This window comes from Chelonoidis abingdonii, chromosome 3 (assembly GCF_003597395.2).
Source record: "Chelonoidis abingdonii isolate Lonesome George chromosome 3, CheloAbing_2.0, whole genome shotgun sequence".
Lineage (NCBI taxonomy): Eukaryota > Metazoa > Chordata > Testudines > Testudinidae > Chelonoidis > Chelonoidis abingdonii.
Genome location: NC_133771.1, coordinates 174,418,840 through 174,433,240, shown reverse-complemented (window position 1 = coordinate 174,433,240; position 14,401 = coordinate 174,418,840). Strand labels below are relative to the sequence as shown.

The window sequence follows — 14,401 nt, the reverse complement described above, 5'->3', positions numbered from 1 at the left end:
GGATCTTCAGCAGCATTTCAGCAGCTGGGGTGGCGGGGGGGGAGAGCTTCAGTGCTGCCGAAGACACGGAGCAACTGAAGGGCCCCCTGCCGCCGAAATGCCGCTGAAGACCCGGAGCGCCGCCAGGTGAGTACAAGTGCCGCAGCTCCGCCGCTTTGCCCCAGGCCCCCTGAATCCTCTGGGCGGCCCTGTGCCTGGGTGGTTTTGCCCACATGCTTAGGGTCTAACTGATCGCCATATTTGAGGTCAGGAAGGATTTTCCCCCCAGGTCAGATGGGCCTTGGGTTTTTTCTCATTCCTCTGCAGCATGGGACATGGGTTACTTGCTAGTTTAAACTAGTGTCAATTGTGGATTCTCTGTAACTTGAAGTCTTTAAATCAAGATTTGAGGAGACTTCAGTAACTCAGCCAGAGGTTGGTTAGAGGGTCTTTTACAGGAGGGGGTGGATGAGGTTCTGTGGCCTGCAATATGCGGGGAGGTCAGATTAGAGGATCACGATGGCCATTCTGACCTTAAAGTTTCTGAGTCTAAATGGATAAATTAAACCAATGGTTCTCCAACTTTTCTGCTGGTGACCCTTTTCACATAGTGAAACCTCTGAGTGCAACTTCCCCTTGTAAATTAAAAACACTTTTTTTATATCTCTAACACCATTATAAATGCTGAAAGAGAAGTGGGATTTGGGGTGGAGGTTGAAAGTTATAACCTCCCATGTAATAACCTGGTAACCCCCTCAGGGATCGTGATCCCCAGTTTGAGAACACCTGAATTAAATAGTAATAAGTCACCAGGATCAGATGGTATTCATCCAAGGGTTCTGAAGGAACTCAAATATGAAAGTGCAGAACTGTAGTATGTAACTTTCTCTTAAATCAGCCTGCATACCCAATGACTGGAGAGTAGCTAATGAAATGCCTATTTTTTAAGAAGGCTACATAGACAATCCTGGTCATTACAAGCCAGTAAGCCTAACTTCAGTACCGGCAAATTGGTTGAAACTGTAGTCAAGAATAGAATTAACAGACAGATAGTAGAACATGTTATGTTGGGGAGTCAACACAGCTTTTGTAAAGTGAAATCATGCCTCACCAATCTATTTGAATTCTTTGGAGGAGGAGTGAACAAACATGTGGACACGTGTGATCCAGTTGATATTGTGTAGCTGGACTTTCAGAAAGCCATTGACAAGGTCCCTCACCAAAGGGTCTTAATCAAAATAAGAAGTCATGGGATAAGAGAGAAGGTCCTCTCATAGATTAGTAACTGGTTAAAAGATAGGAAACAAAGGATAGAAATAAATGGTCTAGACCCAGGTAAACTCTGCAGTGAAGATATAACCTCAGGATCAGTCCCACTTTTCTCAGATGTTGATATTCAGGATCAATTTTATATTAACCTTTCCAGAGAGCTAACTTCCTAGAAAATTTATGTTCTGTTTTCAATGGTCTACTAATAAATTCCAATATATTACAAGATTCTTGAAAAATTCACAAGAGGAAAAATAATTCTCTCTCCATTCATTTTCCCAGTATCAAATATGATCAAATTTCCTGTTAACAGGGAATTACCAATTATTGGGGGTTTTCTAGCATGGTACCAAAGTTCTCAGCCCAAGACTATTCAAAAATTTTAAACAATGAACATGGTTTAAACAAGAAACATACAGTTTTCACAGGATAAGAGAAAATTGTACAAAAATCCAATATGAAACACACTTGGTTTTAGCAAGCTTTGGACCATATTTAAAAAACTTTCAAGTACACATAAAATGGTATTGAAAATGCCTTTTAGTTTTTTGCATGCATATTTATTGAAAACTCTGCATTTCACAGTATGACTCTAGTAGGATCAGTAATTACAAGAATACCTTATGATAGATCAGTTTGTGTTTCACAAAAACAGCCCACACCACTGACGTTAAGTCACACTGCTACTACAAAGGCACTCAGATTCTACGTTGATGAGGGAGGTACCAGAACCTGAATTGAAAAGAACAGTTTAACCTGATTTTCATTCTACACAGAATCACAGACATTAGCTCATCTATTTTGTCAATCCCCTTTCCAGTGCAGGATGTTTCCCTACAATCTACTTTCTAGCAGGAAGAAATCATATTATTTGAGAATTGGACTCTATCTCCATTCATATTTTTCCACTTGCTCCTTGGCTTGAAAATGTTAGCATTTTTAAGTTGCAAAGATTGAACCTTCCTTATTTTCCCCGGTTCTCTGCATAATCATCTGAGACAGCAAGCAGAGAAACTTCAGAGGATGGAACGAAAGAATCTTTTATTAGCTATTGTAGGTTACAATTCTGACTGCTTATACCTCAAGGAATACCACTCTACCAATTACAGCCGTGAACCACTTATTATTCTTCCTCTGAGTAATAACAGGCCTTTTACAGGTCCTTGTTTCATTTTTATGCATATATGCATTTGCTTAAACTCTTCCCCTGTAATTTTGCAAAAAAAAAAACAAAAAACATCAGCTTGTTTAAACAGGAATATCAAACATACTATCAGACTGCTATATATAAATACCTGCAGTACTCACAGAATCACAGAAATGTAGGGCTGCGGAGGTCATCAAGTCCAGCCCCCTGCACTGTGGCAGAACCAAATAAACCCAGACCATCCCTGACAGGTGTTTGTCCAACTTCTTTTTAAACACTTCCAAGGATGGGGACTCCAATGACCTCCCTTGGAAGCCAATTCCAGAGCTTAACTACACTTAAAGTTAGAAAGTTTTTCCTCATACCTAACCACCATCTCCCTTGCTGCAGTTTAAGCCCATTACTTCTTGTACTATCTTCAGTGGACCTGGAAGACAATTGATCACCCTCCTCTTAATAAAAGCCCTTTATAAAAACACATTGGAAGACTTACCAGGTTGCCCCTCAGCTTTCTTTTCCCAAGACTAAACATGACCAGTTTTTTTTAACCTTTCCTCATAGATCAGGTTTTCTAAACCTTTACTCATTTTTGTTGCTCTTCTCTGAACTCTTTCCAATTTGTCCACATCCTTATCTAATTCATATACCTCATAGGGAAAAAGGGGGAGTTGAACTAGGGTAAAGTGTAAAAGAAATGACAAACAGTTAAGATTAGGCCTTGCGATGAGAGGGAGGGTTAGCCGTGTTAAGGGGGGTTTTGTGTTGGAGAGATGGTAGGGGGAGGTTAGAAGAAAAGTCAGAAGCTGAAATTAGGTTAAGGAAAACAGTGGACCTGAGATTAGGTTGTGGTTTAGGAGGAAGATAGTCTTGGGTTAGGGTCCAGGCAATGGATTGAGGTCTAAATCAGGGATGAAGGTGTCAGGATGGCGGGTGTGGTTAGTGGGAAAGGTATAGGATTGGATGGCTGGAGTTGAGAAGGTGATGGGCTGGAGTTGGGGAGATGCAGGACTGCCGAGGGGATGGTGGTTGGTGGCAATGAGGGACAGCAGTTGGGAGGGAATATGAAGGGTTGGAATTAGGAGAAGATGCAAGACTGGGCAGAGGTAGGGGTTGGGAATGAACAGGAGGTAGGAGAGTGGCCTGAGGCACGATGCAGGGCTGATGAGAGGTAGGAAGTGGAATGAAGGCGAAGAATTGGAGTTAGGAGAGTGGTTTGAAGGGAGATGCAGGGTTATTGTGAGGTAGGTATAGGTAAGGGATTTGAAGTTGGGGAGATGCAGCGTGGGTGTAGGGGGATGTAGGGGTTGGGACTTGGAGGATACTGCAAGGCTGATGTGGGTAAAGGGGAGGTGTGGGGTTTTGAGTTGGGGGGAGCTGCCCAGATGGTGTGGAATAGGGGTAGGTGAGGGAGTTGGGGGAACTGCAGGGCTGGTGTGGGAGGACTTGGGGGTGCTGTGTAGTAGGGGAAGGTGTGGGGCAGGGTGAGATGAGGCGTGGGGTGGTTTGGGGGGAGCTGGGGCAGGTGAAAGGGGTGGGGTGGTGTGGGGGTAGGGGAGATGAAGGGGTGGAGGGGTTGGTTTGGAGGGAGTTGGAGGTGGTGTGGGGCAGTGGAGATGAGGGGATGAGGTGGTTTGGGGCTGCAGGAGGCGTAGGAGTAGAGGGAGGCGGGGGTGGTGTAGAGCAGGGGACTTGAGGGGATGGGGTAGTATGTGGGTGGTGTGGGGCAGAGGGGGATGAGGTGGTTGGGGGAGCTGCAGGGCTGGTGTAGGGCAGGGGAGGTGAGAGGTGATTGGGGGGAGCTGCGGCAGGTGAAAGGGGTGTTGTAGTGCAGGGGATGGGAGGGGGTGGCTGGTTTGGTGGGAGCCGGGGGTGTTGAGGTGCAGGGGATGGGACGGGAGGGGTGGCTGGTTTGCAGGGAGCTGGGGGTGTTGCGGTGCGGGGAATGAGGGAGTGGTTGGTTTGGAGGGAGCTGGGGGTTTTGAGGTGCGAGGGATGGGACGGGAGGAGGTAGCTGGTTTGGCGGGAGCTGGGGGTGTTGCGGTGCGGGGAATGGGAGGGGAGGAGGTGGCTGGTTTGGAGGGAGCTGGTGGTGTTGCGGTGCAGGGGATGGGAGGGGTGGCTGGTTTGGCGGGAGCTAGGGGTGTTGCAGTGCGGGGATGGGAGGAGGTAGCTGGGTTGGCGGGAGCCGGGCGTGTTGCGGTGCGGGGGATGGGAGAGATGGCCAGTTTGCGGGGAGCCGGAGGTGTTGCGGTGCGGGGATGGGAGAGGTGACTGGTTTGCACGGAGCCGGGGGTGTTGCGATGCGGGGGATGGGAGAGGTGACTGGTTTGCACGGAGCCGGAGGTGTTGCGATGCGGGGGATGGGAGAGGTGGCTGGTTTGCAGGGAGCCGGGGGGGTTGCGGTGCGGGGGATGGGAGAGGTGGCTGGTTTGCAGGGAGCTGGGGGGGTTGCGGTGCGGGGGACGGGGCAGGGGAGCTGCAGAGCTGTGGGGATATCGGGCGGAGCTGGGCAGGCCCAGGGGCAGCTGAAGGGGCGGGCCGGACGGAGGGTGTTTCCCCAAAGGAGCTGATTCCGCCCACAGCCTGGCCGGATCCCGCCTCGCAGGCCCCGCCCCCGCCCCGCAGCTGCCTGGCCGCCTACGCTGCACCATGGCCGGTGGGCCTGGGCGGCTGCTTGCCCTGGCGCTGGGCTGCCTGGCCGCCGTGGCCGCTCTGGCGGAGCAGCAGCAGCTGCGCTTCAAGCCGGCCCCGGCCCCCACCCCCGTACGGCTCTTCACCGAGTCCGAGCTGGCCAGATACAGCGGGCAGGAGGTACGGGGGGCGCCGGCCCCTGGGGGCATGGTCAGGTGGGGGAAGGGCGCTGCTGCATGGGCAGAGGGCACTGCCCCCTGCGGAGATGGGTGGAGTTGTTTTGTTGTTGTTACCACCTGATACGTGATACCCCCACGAGAAACTAGCCACACTCCTGCTGTGTCTGGAGCAGTTTGGTGCCAACTCTTCCATCTCTCTCCTAGATATTTAAAAACTTTTCATGTCAAAGGAGACCAAGTGTCATCGCACACTGGAGCTGTCTAATCAGCTCTCTCCAGATGGGGAGTATGGTCACCACTCTCAGACTAAAAACATTGTTGGGAAACAAACGAGGAGACAGTGATAAAATAAACCGACTTGGGCATGCTAGGACATTAGAACACTGCAGTTACAACGACAAACATCTGATAGTCTGGACACTTTCAGTTAAGGTTCCAACTCAACCTTAACTCTGTTCCTTAGGAGTGGAAGAACACCACTTCTTGCCACATGAAAGAAACACAAGTCTTCCCCATTGTACATATGAATCACATTGGTATGATCTTTTGTTATATGGAGATATCACCTGCACTCTGTTCCCCCCACTCAACACACATGCTTCCAGTTTATATGTATACAAGATCCAAGACCTGTCTTACGAGGATGTGTAATTTATAGTGAAGATGAGGGAACCACACCTCATGTGATCAGAGAAGTGACTAAAGCAGATGAAAAAGGTATTAGTCTGCATCCACATTACAGAATGGTTGTTCGCAGCTGATGTGTTGTGCTAGCTTGAGATTTGGTCTGTGTCACTGGGCAGGTTGGCAAATAAGAATTAAAAGCACTACAGCCCTCATACTAAGGGTCTGTATGTGTGGATGGGGCAATACTCGAATTAAAATATTGCAGTTAAGACAAGCACACTTTGGGATGGTGGGCATGGCAGGCTCTTATGGATCATATGCAGAAGCTAATATAACATGTTTTTGTAATGGGCTGGCTAGTGTGTATATGTACCATTGCTCTCTACTAGGTAACAATAGAACTGCTCAAGTATGTGTCATAGGTCCTATATTTTTAACAACTTATTGCGATTCCCTTTTAGCCCATCTAATAAGGGCCTATGATTTTGGAGCAGGAGGATTCAACTTCTATTTGTACTCTTGCAATGAAGTTCTGAGTAATTGGGGTGTGCGATATGGTGACAGCTATAAAGTCCAGGGTGATCAGATTTATACAGGGCCGTAGGAGTACATGGATCTTTACATACAGATGCAGAATTACAGGATACTGCTTAATAGGCTTACAATCTACATTTAGAAATAGCATAAGTAATGACACTGGAGGAGGCTTGGGGGAAGAGAGAACGTGATAATCCTTTGTTATCTTTTGCATGCATCTTGATATTTCCACATATAGTTTAACAAATTAATATGGCTTAGTGCAAAATTAAACTTTTTTTTTCTCTCTCCTTATTGTCAAGAGAGTTGAAGAGGAGGTTAATAGTGGATGGCGAGGGCAGAGCTGGGGGTGGAAGAAGACTGTTGTGTTGGGTGCATGAGAACACGTAGAGGGGATCAGACTGTAGTGGGAGGAAGAGAGAGAAGAGTAGCCGAGTGGAATGTGGGGACAAAAAGAGGCATGACAAAGGAGGCAGAGGCTGGTGAGATTAGGTAATATGGTCAGTAAGTGAACAGTCAACAAGGCAAGTTAAAGGTTAGTGATCAATCTATTAATGGGAAGGAACTACATGTTTTATTCTCGTCTTGTACTGTGAAAGCGGGGCAGAGTCTGGTTCTTTATTGGCCTGATTTTCAAAATTGCTTAGCTCCTCAAAACTCCCATTGATGGATTTGCTAGATGCTGGGCACTTTAGAAGTCTGGTTGTAGCTGTTTAATGGTATATTAACAGTTTGCAGGCTAGAATTTTTCCCTGAGATCCTGGGCATCTGTTACTCATAGCTGAAGGTTAAGAAGGGGATGATGGAGAGGCTAAGGAGTAGAGATAAACTAAAAATGAGATTAAATAGGTATCTATTGACAACTTTAACTCTCAGCTAAGCGTGTGTGTGAATTTCCTTTTGTTTTTTTAAAACAACACCAATATTTCTGAAGTAATATTTTTTTTCTTCCTAGCACTATTTTAAAGTATTTTAGAGAAGGAGGAAAGAAAGCATAATTATTATGATAATAATTTGCAAGTATCTTTCATCCAGAGTTTTCAAAACACTAAACAAATGTGGGTAAGTGACTTGCTGAAAGTCAGACAGTGAATAGTTTGGAAGAAAATCCAGGTTTCCTGACTCCAATTTCTTTCTCTAACCAGTTCTTATGCATAGGCCCTGTGTACAATAGAGCAAAAATGTGCAACTGGTGGAAGCTCTACTATAGATAGCCCTGTTTGAGAGTTACCGAGTTACCCATCTCAGGCATATATAATAATGCCTTTTCAGATCATAGTGTATAAATAGTACAATCAGTTTCAAGGATATCTAAGGTTCTTAAACATCTATCCAAGCAGGTCAGTTTCTCCCAGGCTGCTCAAGAAAACCAGCAAAATAATCAGGCAATGGGCCCAAAGTCTCTAGTTGTTTGTCAGATCTCCCCTTTTCCCCAGGATGAACACCACAGTGGTAGAACAGGATATTCTTCCTGTTTCTTTCCTGGCGGAACAAGAATAGATACCAGATATCTTCTCCCATCTGAGTGTTTACAGCCAGTTCCTCAGTTTTAGAGATCTCTAGAATGTGCTTCATCATAAATACCAAACCGCTCACTAGGATATTGGAATACGGAGCTTTTGATACTCTCTCCCTCATCACTATCACTATAACTACCGATGCCTCAAAATTTTACAGAATCACAGCTACCTATTTATTCTTCCAAAACCTGTGGGTGATCTCTCCAATGAGGTAATCCTGAAAGAAAATTCTTCCCCTTTACAAAGTTATTGTTCTCACTGATCTAATTCCATAGCCTTCAGAGATGTGTAGGGATTAAATGAAGTAGTCATTCTACTCTAATCCTTGCCTGCCAGGTAGGACATTTAGGCCAATAGATTCAAAATCTTCCCTTAATGCAGGGGTGGCCAACCTGAGGTGGAGAAGGAGCCAGAATTTACCAGTGTACATTGCCAAAGAGCCACAGTAATATGTCAGCAGCCCCTCATCAGCTCCCCCTCCCCATGCTCCCAGTGCCTCCCGCCAGCCAACTGGCAGCCCCATAGTCCCAATCAGCTGTTTCATGGCATGCAGAAGGCTGTGGGGGGAGGGGAGGAGCGAAGGCATAGCAGGCTGCAGGGGAGGGGGCAGGGCCTGTGGCAGAGCCCAGGGTGCCTGTAGCTCCAGCCCCAGAGTCAGTGTCTATACAAGGAGCCGCATATTAACTTCTGACGAGCCGCATGTAGCTCTGGAACCACAGGTTAGCCACCCTGCCTTAATGTATTCTTCTAGCTCATTAAGTCAAGTATGCAGACAGTTTTTTAAAATATCGTAGAATTAATACAAGAATTCAATTTTCAGAAGTTTTAGCTTTCTATGGTGAAAAAAAATCTTAGCTAACAAATTCAAAACGATAAAATCCTGTGCTAAATTTATACAGATCTCTTCTCTGAAGTGCTTGCTGGTCAGCCTCCTTGGGGTTGTCTCCAGAAACTAAGAAAATACTAACCAGCACCTCATTGACAGAGAAAATAGATTTTGAGGGGAGGACAAAGTGGAATCAATGGTTTATTAAGCAAAACAGATGTCAGCAGAAGATCAGATTTGTGTGTGCGTGTGTTTGCTTTATCCTCTTGATCAAAGCAGAATACCATCTGCCATACACCCTTTCACCTCAGAAAAGATCCACCTCCAGAATGATTTACTTAATCATCTTGGAATAAACAGTTATTATGAATTGACTCCAGAAAAGGCACAGAAGGGGGAAGTGTATTGTCTGACTACTAGATTCCAAACAGAATAGTTTCTTCCATGAACTGTCATCATTTTCTGGGGTTAAATCCATAAAGATTCTCATAGTCTATTTCAAGTACCAGTGTTTATTCCAAGAATTTCAAGAATCATCATCTGTGGGAGCAAGAGACACACTGATGCAGCACAGAAATAAACAGAGCTTTAACATACCTATTCCACTAGTATTTGGTGTCCTAATAGTGAAAACAAGCTCCAATAGTGAGAACAGAAGTCTACATCTTCTCCATGTACAACGTGGTATTCAGAATGCAGACACTCAGAACTTGGCATCACAGCTTAACACCACTGAACTACACATTGCTGAATACCAGTGGAAATTATTCATGTAATTATCACATGATGAATACTGATTTTTTTTGTACACTAACCTGAATGTGACCTGGAGGCTTTGCAGCCTCTGTTCCTTCCCCCCATCTCTGCCTTCAGCTCAGAATATGGTCTCTTTACTGTATAGTGCCAGCAGCTGACACAGGGATGCATGACTCTTTGGCAGCTGACAGCAGTCACAATGACGAGGTATAGAAAACCAGCTTCTTGCGGCCCAGAGACCCACAGAGAAATCTTTGTTCATTTTTTTGCAGCATGTAATTGATTTGGGGATGAATGAAAACTCCAGGCTGTGAATCTTGTGTGCATTGATCGTGATTTAAGTTGCTAGTCAACACCCAGTAAGGGGTTCATTCTCTTCTCAATGTGCCGTACACATAATGGCTTTATTTTGAGCACCTGTTGGCTTCTCCCTTTCTTTCCAGGAGGGCCAGCCTATTTACATGGCCGTGAAGGGAGTAGTATTTGATGTCACTTCTGGAAAAGGTGAGTTGGCTTCTCCCCTGGGGTTTTTTCCCCCTTCACATTATCCCATTTTTCTTAAACATCCTAAACCTTTAGGAAACTGCAAACTCTATTTAAATACAAAGAACATACTCTTTGTTCTTAATTCCTAATCATCCTCCTCTCAAGCTGCCTTCTCCCACTCTCGGCTTCGCATCTCCTTTCATGCTGACCTCTGTGTCTGGAACAGAACAGATCCTCTTCTTATCCTATCATTTTCTAAGAAATGCCATAATACCTTTTGACTTGATTGAGACACCTTCCATTATACAGATTTACATATTTTCCTCTAACGTTGGTTTTAGCTACTCTTTAAATTTAAAAAAAAGAAAAGTGCACTTAGGACTGGTGAAAGCTACGAAACTGAGAGCCCTAGAGAGCGAAATTCTCCATCAGTAGAACAGACACAACTTGGGCAGCAGCTGTATTACAGTCTTAGTGAAGACAGGCAGTTGCCATTTTAGGCCACGTTAACTAGTCCAGGTAAGCTAGTTTGTCTTGAGACGTCACCAGAATTTTAGGAGGAAAAGGGCTCAGATCCAAGTCCTTGGTTTGGGCTCGTTTAGGAGTATAATGGGCTCCTTTCATGCTGGTATAAGCAGATGCTTAATCTGGCCCATTGTTTTCACTGTCAATAGTCTGAACATTACTAGATTTCCTCTCCTTGAACAGAATTTTATGGGAAAGGTGCCCCGTACAACGCCCTCGTTGGGAAGGACTCAACACGAGGAGTTGCAAAGATGTCACTTGACCCGGAAGATCTCACTTATGACACGGTAAGAAAAGAGATTGTTTTGTTTAATTCCTTTTTTGCAAAATTTCAATCTTGTCTTCCCTAAAATATATTCCCCTGCTGTATATTTATGCAAAGCCCAATCCTATAAATAAGGAAAATGTTTGTTTATTTTCCAAGAAATGTCGTTAACCCCTTCTGATCTGATTGAGACACCTTCCATTATATAGATTTACACATGTTTTCCTCTAATGCTGGTTTTAGCTACTTTTTAAATTTAAAATAAAGAAAAGTGCACTTAGGACCGGTGAAAGCTACCAAACTGAGAGCCTTAGAGTGAGAAATTTCTCCATCAGTAGAACAGAGAACTTGGGCAGCAGCTTCCCCATCAACAGCTGTCTAGAGGGACAGCATCTAAAAATGTGTAGTTCAGTTTCCTTGACCAATTCAGTCCTTGGTGTGTCTGCTGAGAATACCAAATGGGCCAACTGTGATGGTGCTTTTTGGAAATGAATTGATGCCAACAACTCACTTTACCTGCGGATGTCAGGCTTTGTCACTACTGGGCTGAATTTGAATAAGTGACCTAGGAGTGACAGGTTCTATGATAAATAACTCATTGCCAATTACTTAAACCCTCCATTGTTTCTGTGCCCTGCAAATTAAACCTGAAGGCTGGCGTCGAGGCTAGGATGATCAACATAAATAAAGACGTATGTAAATACCTGCCATTCTTTCTTGCCCATATTTCATTTAGACAGGGCTCACGGAAGAAGAGCTGAAATCTCTGGATGATATCTTCAATGATGTGTACAAAGCCAAATATCCTATTGTTGGCTACACTTCTCAAAGAATTCTGAATGAGGATGGCAGCCCCAATCAGAACTTTAAACCTGAGGATCAGCCACATTTCAGCATTAGAGATGAATTTTGATGAAGGATTTAGCATCCTGAAAATTCTCAAATGGACATTGTAGAACACTGTATGACTGGGAAACATTGACTGTTTCTAAGGCAGAAGAACGCTTTATATGAATTATGTATCTTTTGTATTTTTGTTATCCGTCCCCCTGCCCAACGAGGATAATGGCTGATTACTAGTGTCGTGAATTCCTTCAGGTAGTGAACCAAATACAATTTAATCAGTGGCAGGTATTTGTGGATTGGAGGGAATTATTTCAATAAAATTCTCACTGCCAGTATCTTGATTTCTCTTTTTTAATATAAAAAGAAAAATTGGATAACTAAAAACTCATTCCCTGAAGGGGAGAGAGTGTCCTTTAATAGCTGAATCATGGGACATGAGGTTTTGCCATTTCTGGGTTCTGTTCCCTGTTCTGCTGCAAACTTGCTGTATTACATGAGTCACCTTACTTCACTTCTCCATGCCTCAGTTTCTCCATCAAATAGGTGTAATAAGGCTTCCTACCTCAGAGGAGTGGTGTCGGGCTTAATATTCATCCTCTTTGATTACAGTGGATATATAAATGCTGACTTCCTGAAATGTACTTAAATGCTGTATATTTATGCAAAGCCCAGTGTTATAAAACAAAGAATATTTTTCTTCTGGAAAATGTAATATTTAATTACCTTTTAATTTGATATAGGCTATGGCTACAATCAATAGCTCACAGCAGCTCCGCTGCAAGATCTCTAATGGAGCTGCTCTACCCTGACAGGAGAGAGGTCTCCCATCACCTTAAATAATCCACCCCCACCAAGCAGTGGCAGCTATGCTGGCAGAAGTTCTCCTGCCAACATAGCGCTGTCCACACCGGCACATAGGTGGATGTTACTTTTGTCGCTCAGGACGGTGGCTTATTCACACCCCTGAGTGGCATAAGTTATATTGACATAAGTGGTAATGTAGACATGGCCTAAATCACACTTATTATTGTAGTAGTTTCAGCAAAATAGCACTTTTTTGTAATACATTTACATGGGTTTGTCATTTAAAATTAGGTCATGATGGTTGTTTAGTATCCTCAACTCCTAATTCCCAAAAACCAAGAGAAATTATAACTTAGGACCTCTGGTTATCATAAAGTCTTTGTTCACATATTGTAAAGTATAAGTTTACTGTGATTATTTCAGTCTGACCCTAATATTCCCAGCTTCTTTATGCTGTCAATTAAACTCTGGTTGACTCTATACATAGGTGCAGGAACTAGGGTGCTGGAGCACCCCCTGGCTTGAAGTGGTTATCATCATATGCAGTTTTTACAGTTTGGTTCAAGAGCTCTCAGCACCTCCTCTACACAAATTGTTCTAGCACCCTTGTCTACCAGTGCTTTTTCCATTTTTAATCTCGCTCAGATTCTCTGCACTATTACTTTTCCTAGCTTGATCATTGCCACTCCAGTTCCCTTGAAAGATGTGTGTATGTTCTTTTTCTGTTTAACCTAATTTACAACTCCAGGTCCTGCTGGGGGGCAAAACAAGTCCTCTCCTCTGTCCGATTTCTCTTGGCCCTTTCAGGCTGCTTTTAATTTACATAGCAACCAGAGAACATTAAATGCTTGTGCTATACCAAGTGCTGCTAACTACTGACTTCCACTAACTGAAGTCAAATGCTAACCGTCATGTACGTGGATTTATCTGCCACCGTGAGAGTTTGAATTAGCACTGAGAAACTGAGCAGCTGCTTCCAATTTCTTAAAGATAATTTGCTTCATTATATTAACCTCCTGGCTGCTTTCTTTCAAAGAGTAAATGAGTGAATCATTTATTCTCCTTCTCCTGGGGTCTGTACGCTGTATAGCCTATTGTGGGAGAAGGACAATTGTCTGATCATTTAAAATAAGTTTTTTCTTGTATCCCTTTCATAAAGTCATTGATATTTACACTAAATTTGCTTTGTGCCTTAAGCCCCTTTTTTCCCCATGTAGCCATTCAGCAGTATAGTGTGAGAGGTTAAAGCAAGGGACTCCTGGTGGTTACGCTCCACCACTAAGTGTTTGTGTACCTGAGGTTACCTGTGCCACTTAACTGCATCATAAAAGTTCTAATTAATAAATGTTTGTATTTAAAGCTACAGTTGGTTCTTAATAAGGTTTTTGCAGGAAAGTAAACCATTTTTTAGATCCATTACTCCACAAACATTTTTCAGTGAAAAAAATGAAACCTGAAAATTTTTGGTTTGTGAAAAGTATAGCTCGGTTAAGGCAGGCTCCCTGGCCCCGCGCTGCTCCCGGAAGCGGCCGGCACCGCATCCCTGCAGCCCCAGGGGGCAGAGGGCTCTGCATGCTGCCCTTGCCTGCAGGAACCGCCCCTGGCAGCTCCCATTGGCTGGGAATGGGGAACCGCGGCCAACGGGAGCTTTGGGGGAGGTACCCACAGGTGAGGGCAGAGTGCGGAGCCTTCTGTCCCGTTTCTTCCCCCGCTCCTCCACCCCGCCCAGAGCCGCAGAAACATGATGCTGGTTGCTGTGCAAGGCCAGGGCAGGCAGGGAGCCTCCCTTAGCCCCACTGCCACCCCAGAGCCATTCAAGGAGCCTGCACTCCCATCCCACCTGCACCCCAACCCCCTGCCCTGAGCGTACTCCTGCACTCCACACCCTCTCCTCTGCCCCAGCTTCCTGCCCTGAGCCCCCTCCTGTATCCCAATCCTTTGCCCTGAGCCCCTTCCTTCACCCCTCCCTGCACCCCCAGCCACCTGCCCTGAGCCCCTTTCTGC

The 14,401-nt window shown here is 44.9% G+C and overlaps 1 protein-coding gene across 1 annotated transcript; it reads left to right on the top strand.

Moving 5' to 3' along the window:
- The first annotated feature begins 5,017 nt into the window (after positions 1–5,017).
- On the top strand, positions 5,018–13,762 carry NENF (neudesin neurotrophic factor). The gene is made up of 4 exons (XM_032805145.2): positions 5,018–5,206; positions 9,915–9,975; positions 10,666–10,769; positions 11,484–13,762. Exons 1-4 carry the CDS (start codon positions 5,045–5,047, stop codon positions 11,658–11,660), a joined length of 504 nt encoding a protein of 167 aa, XP_032661036.1. The 5' UTR covers positions 5,018–5,044; the 3' UTR covers positions 11,661–13,762.
- Positions 13,763–14,401: the final 639 nt, after the last annotated feature.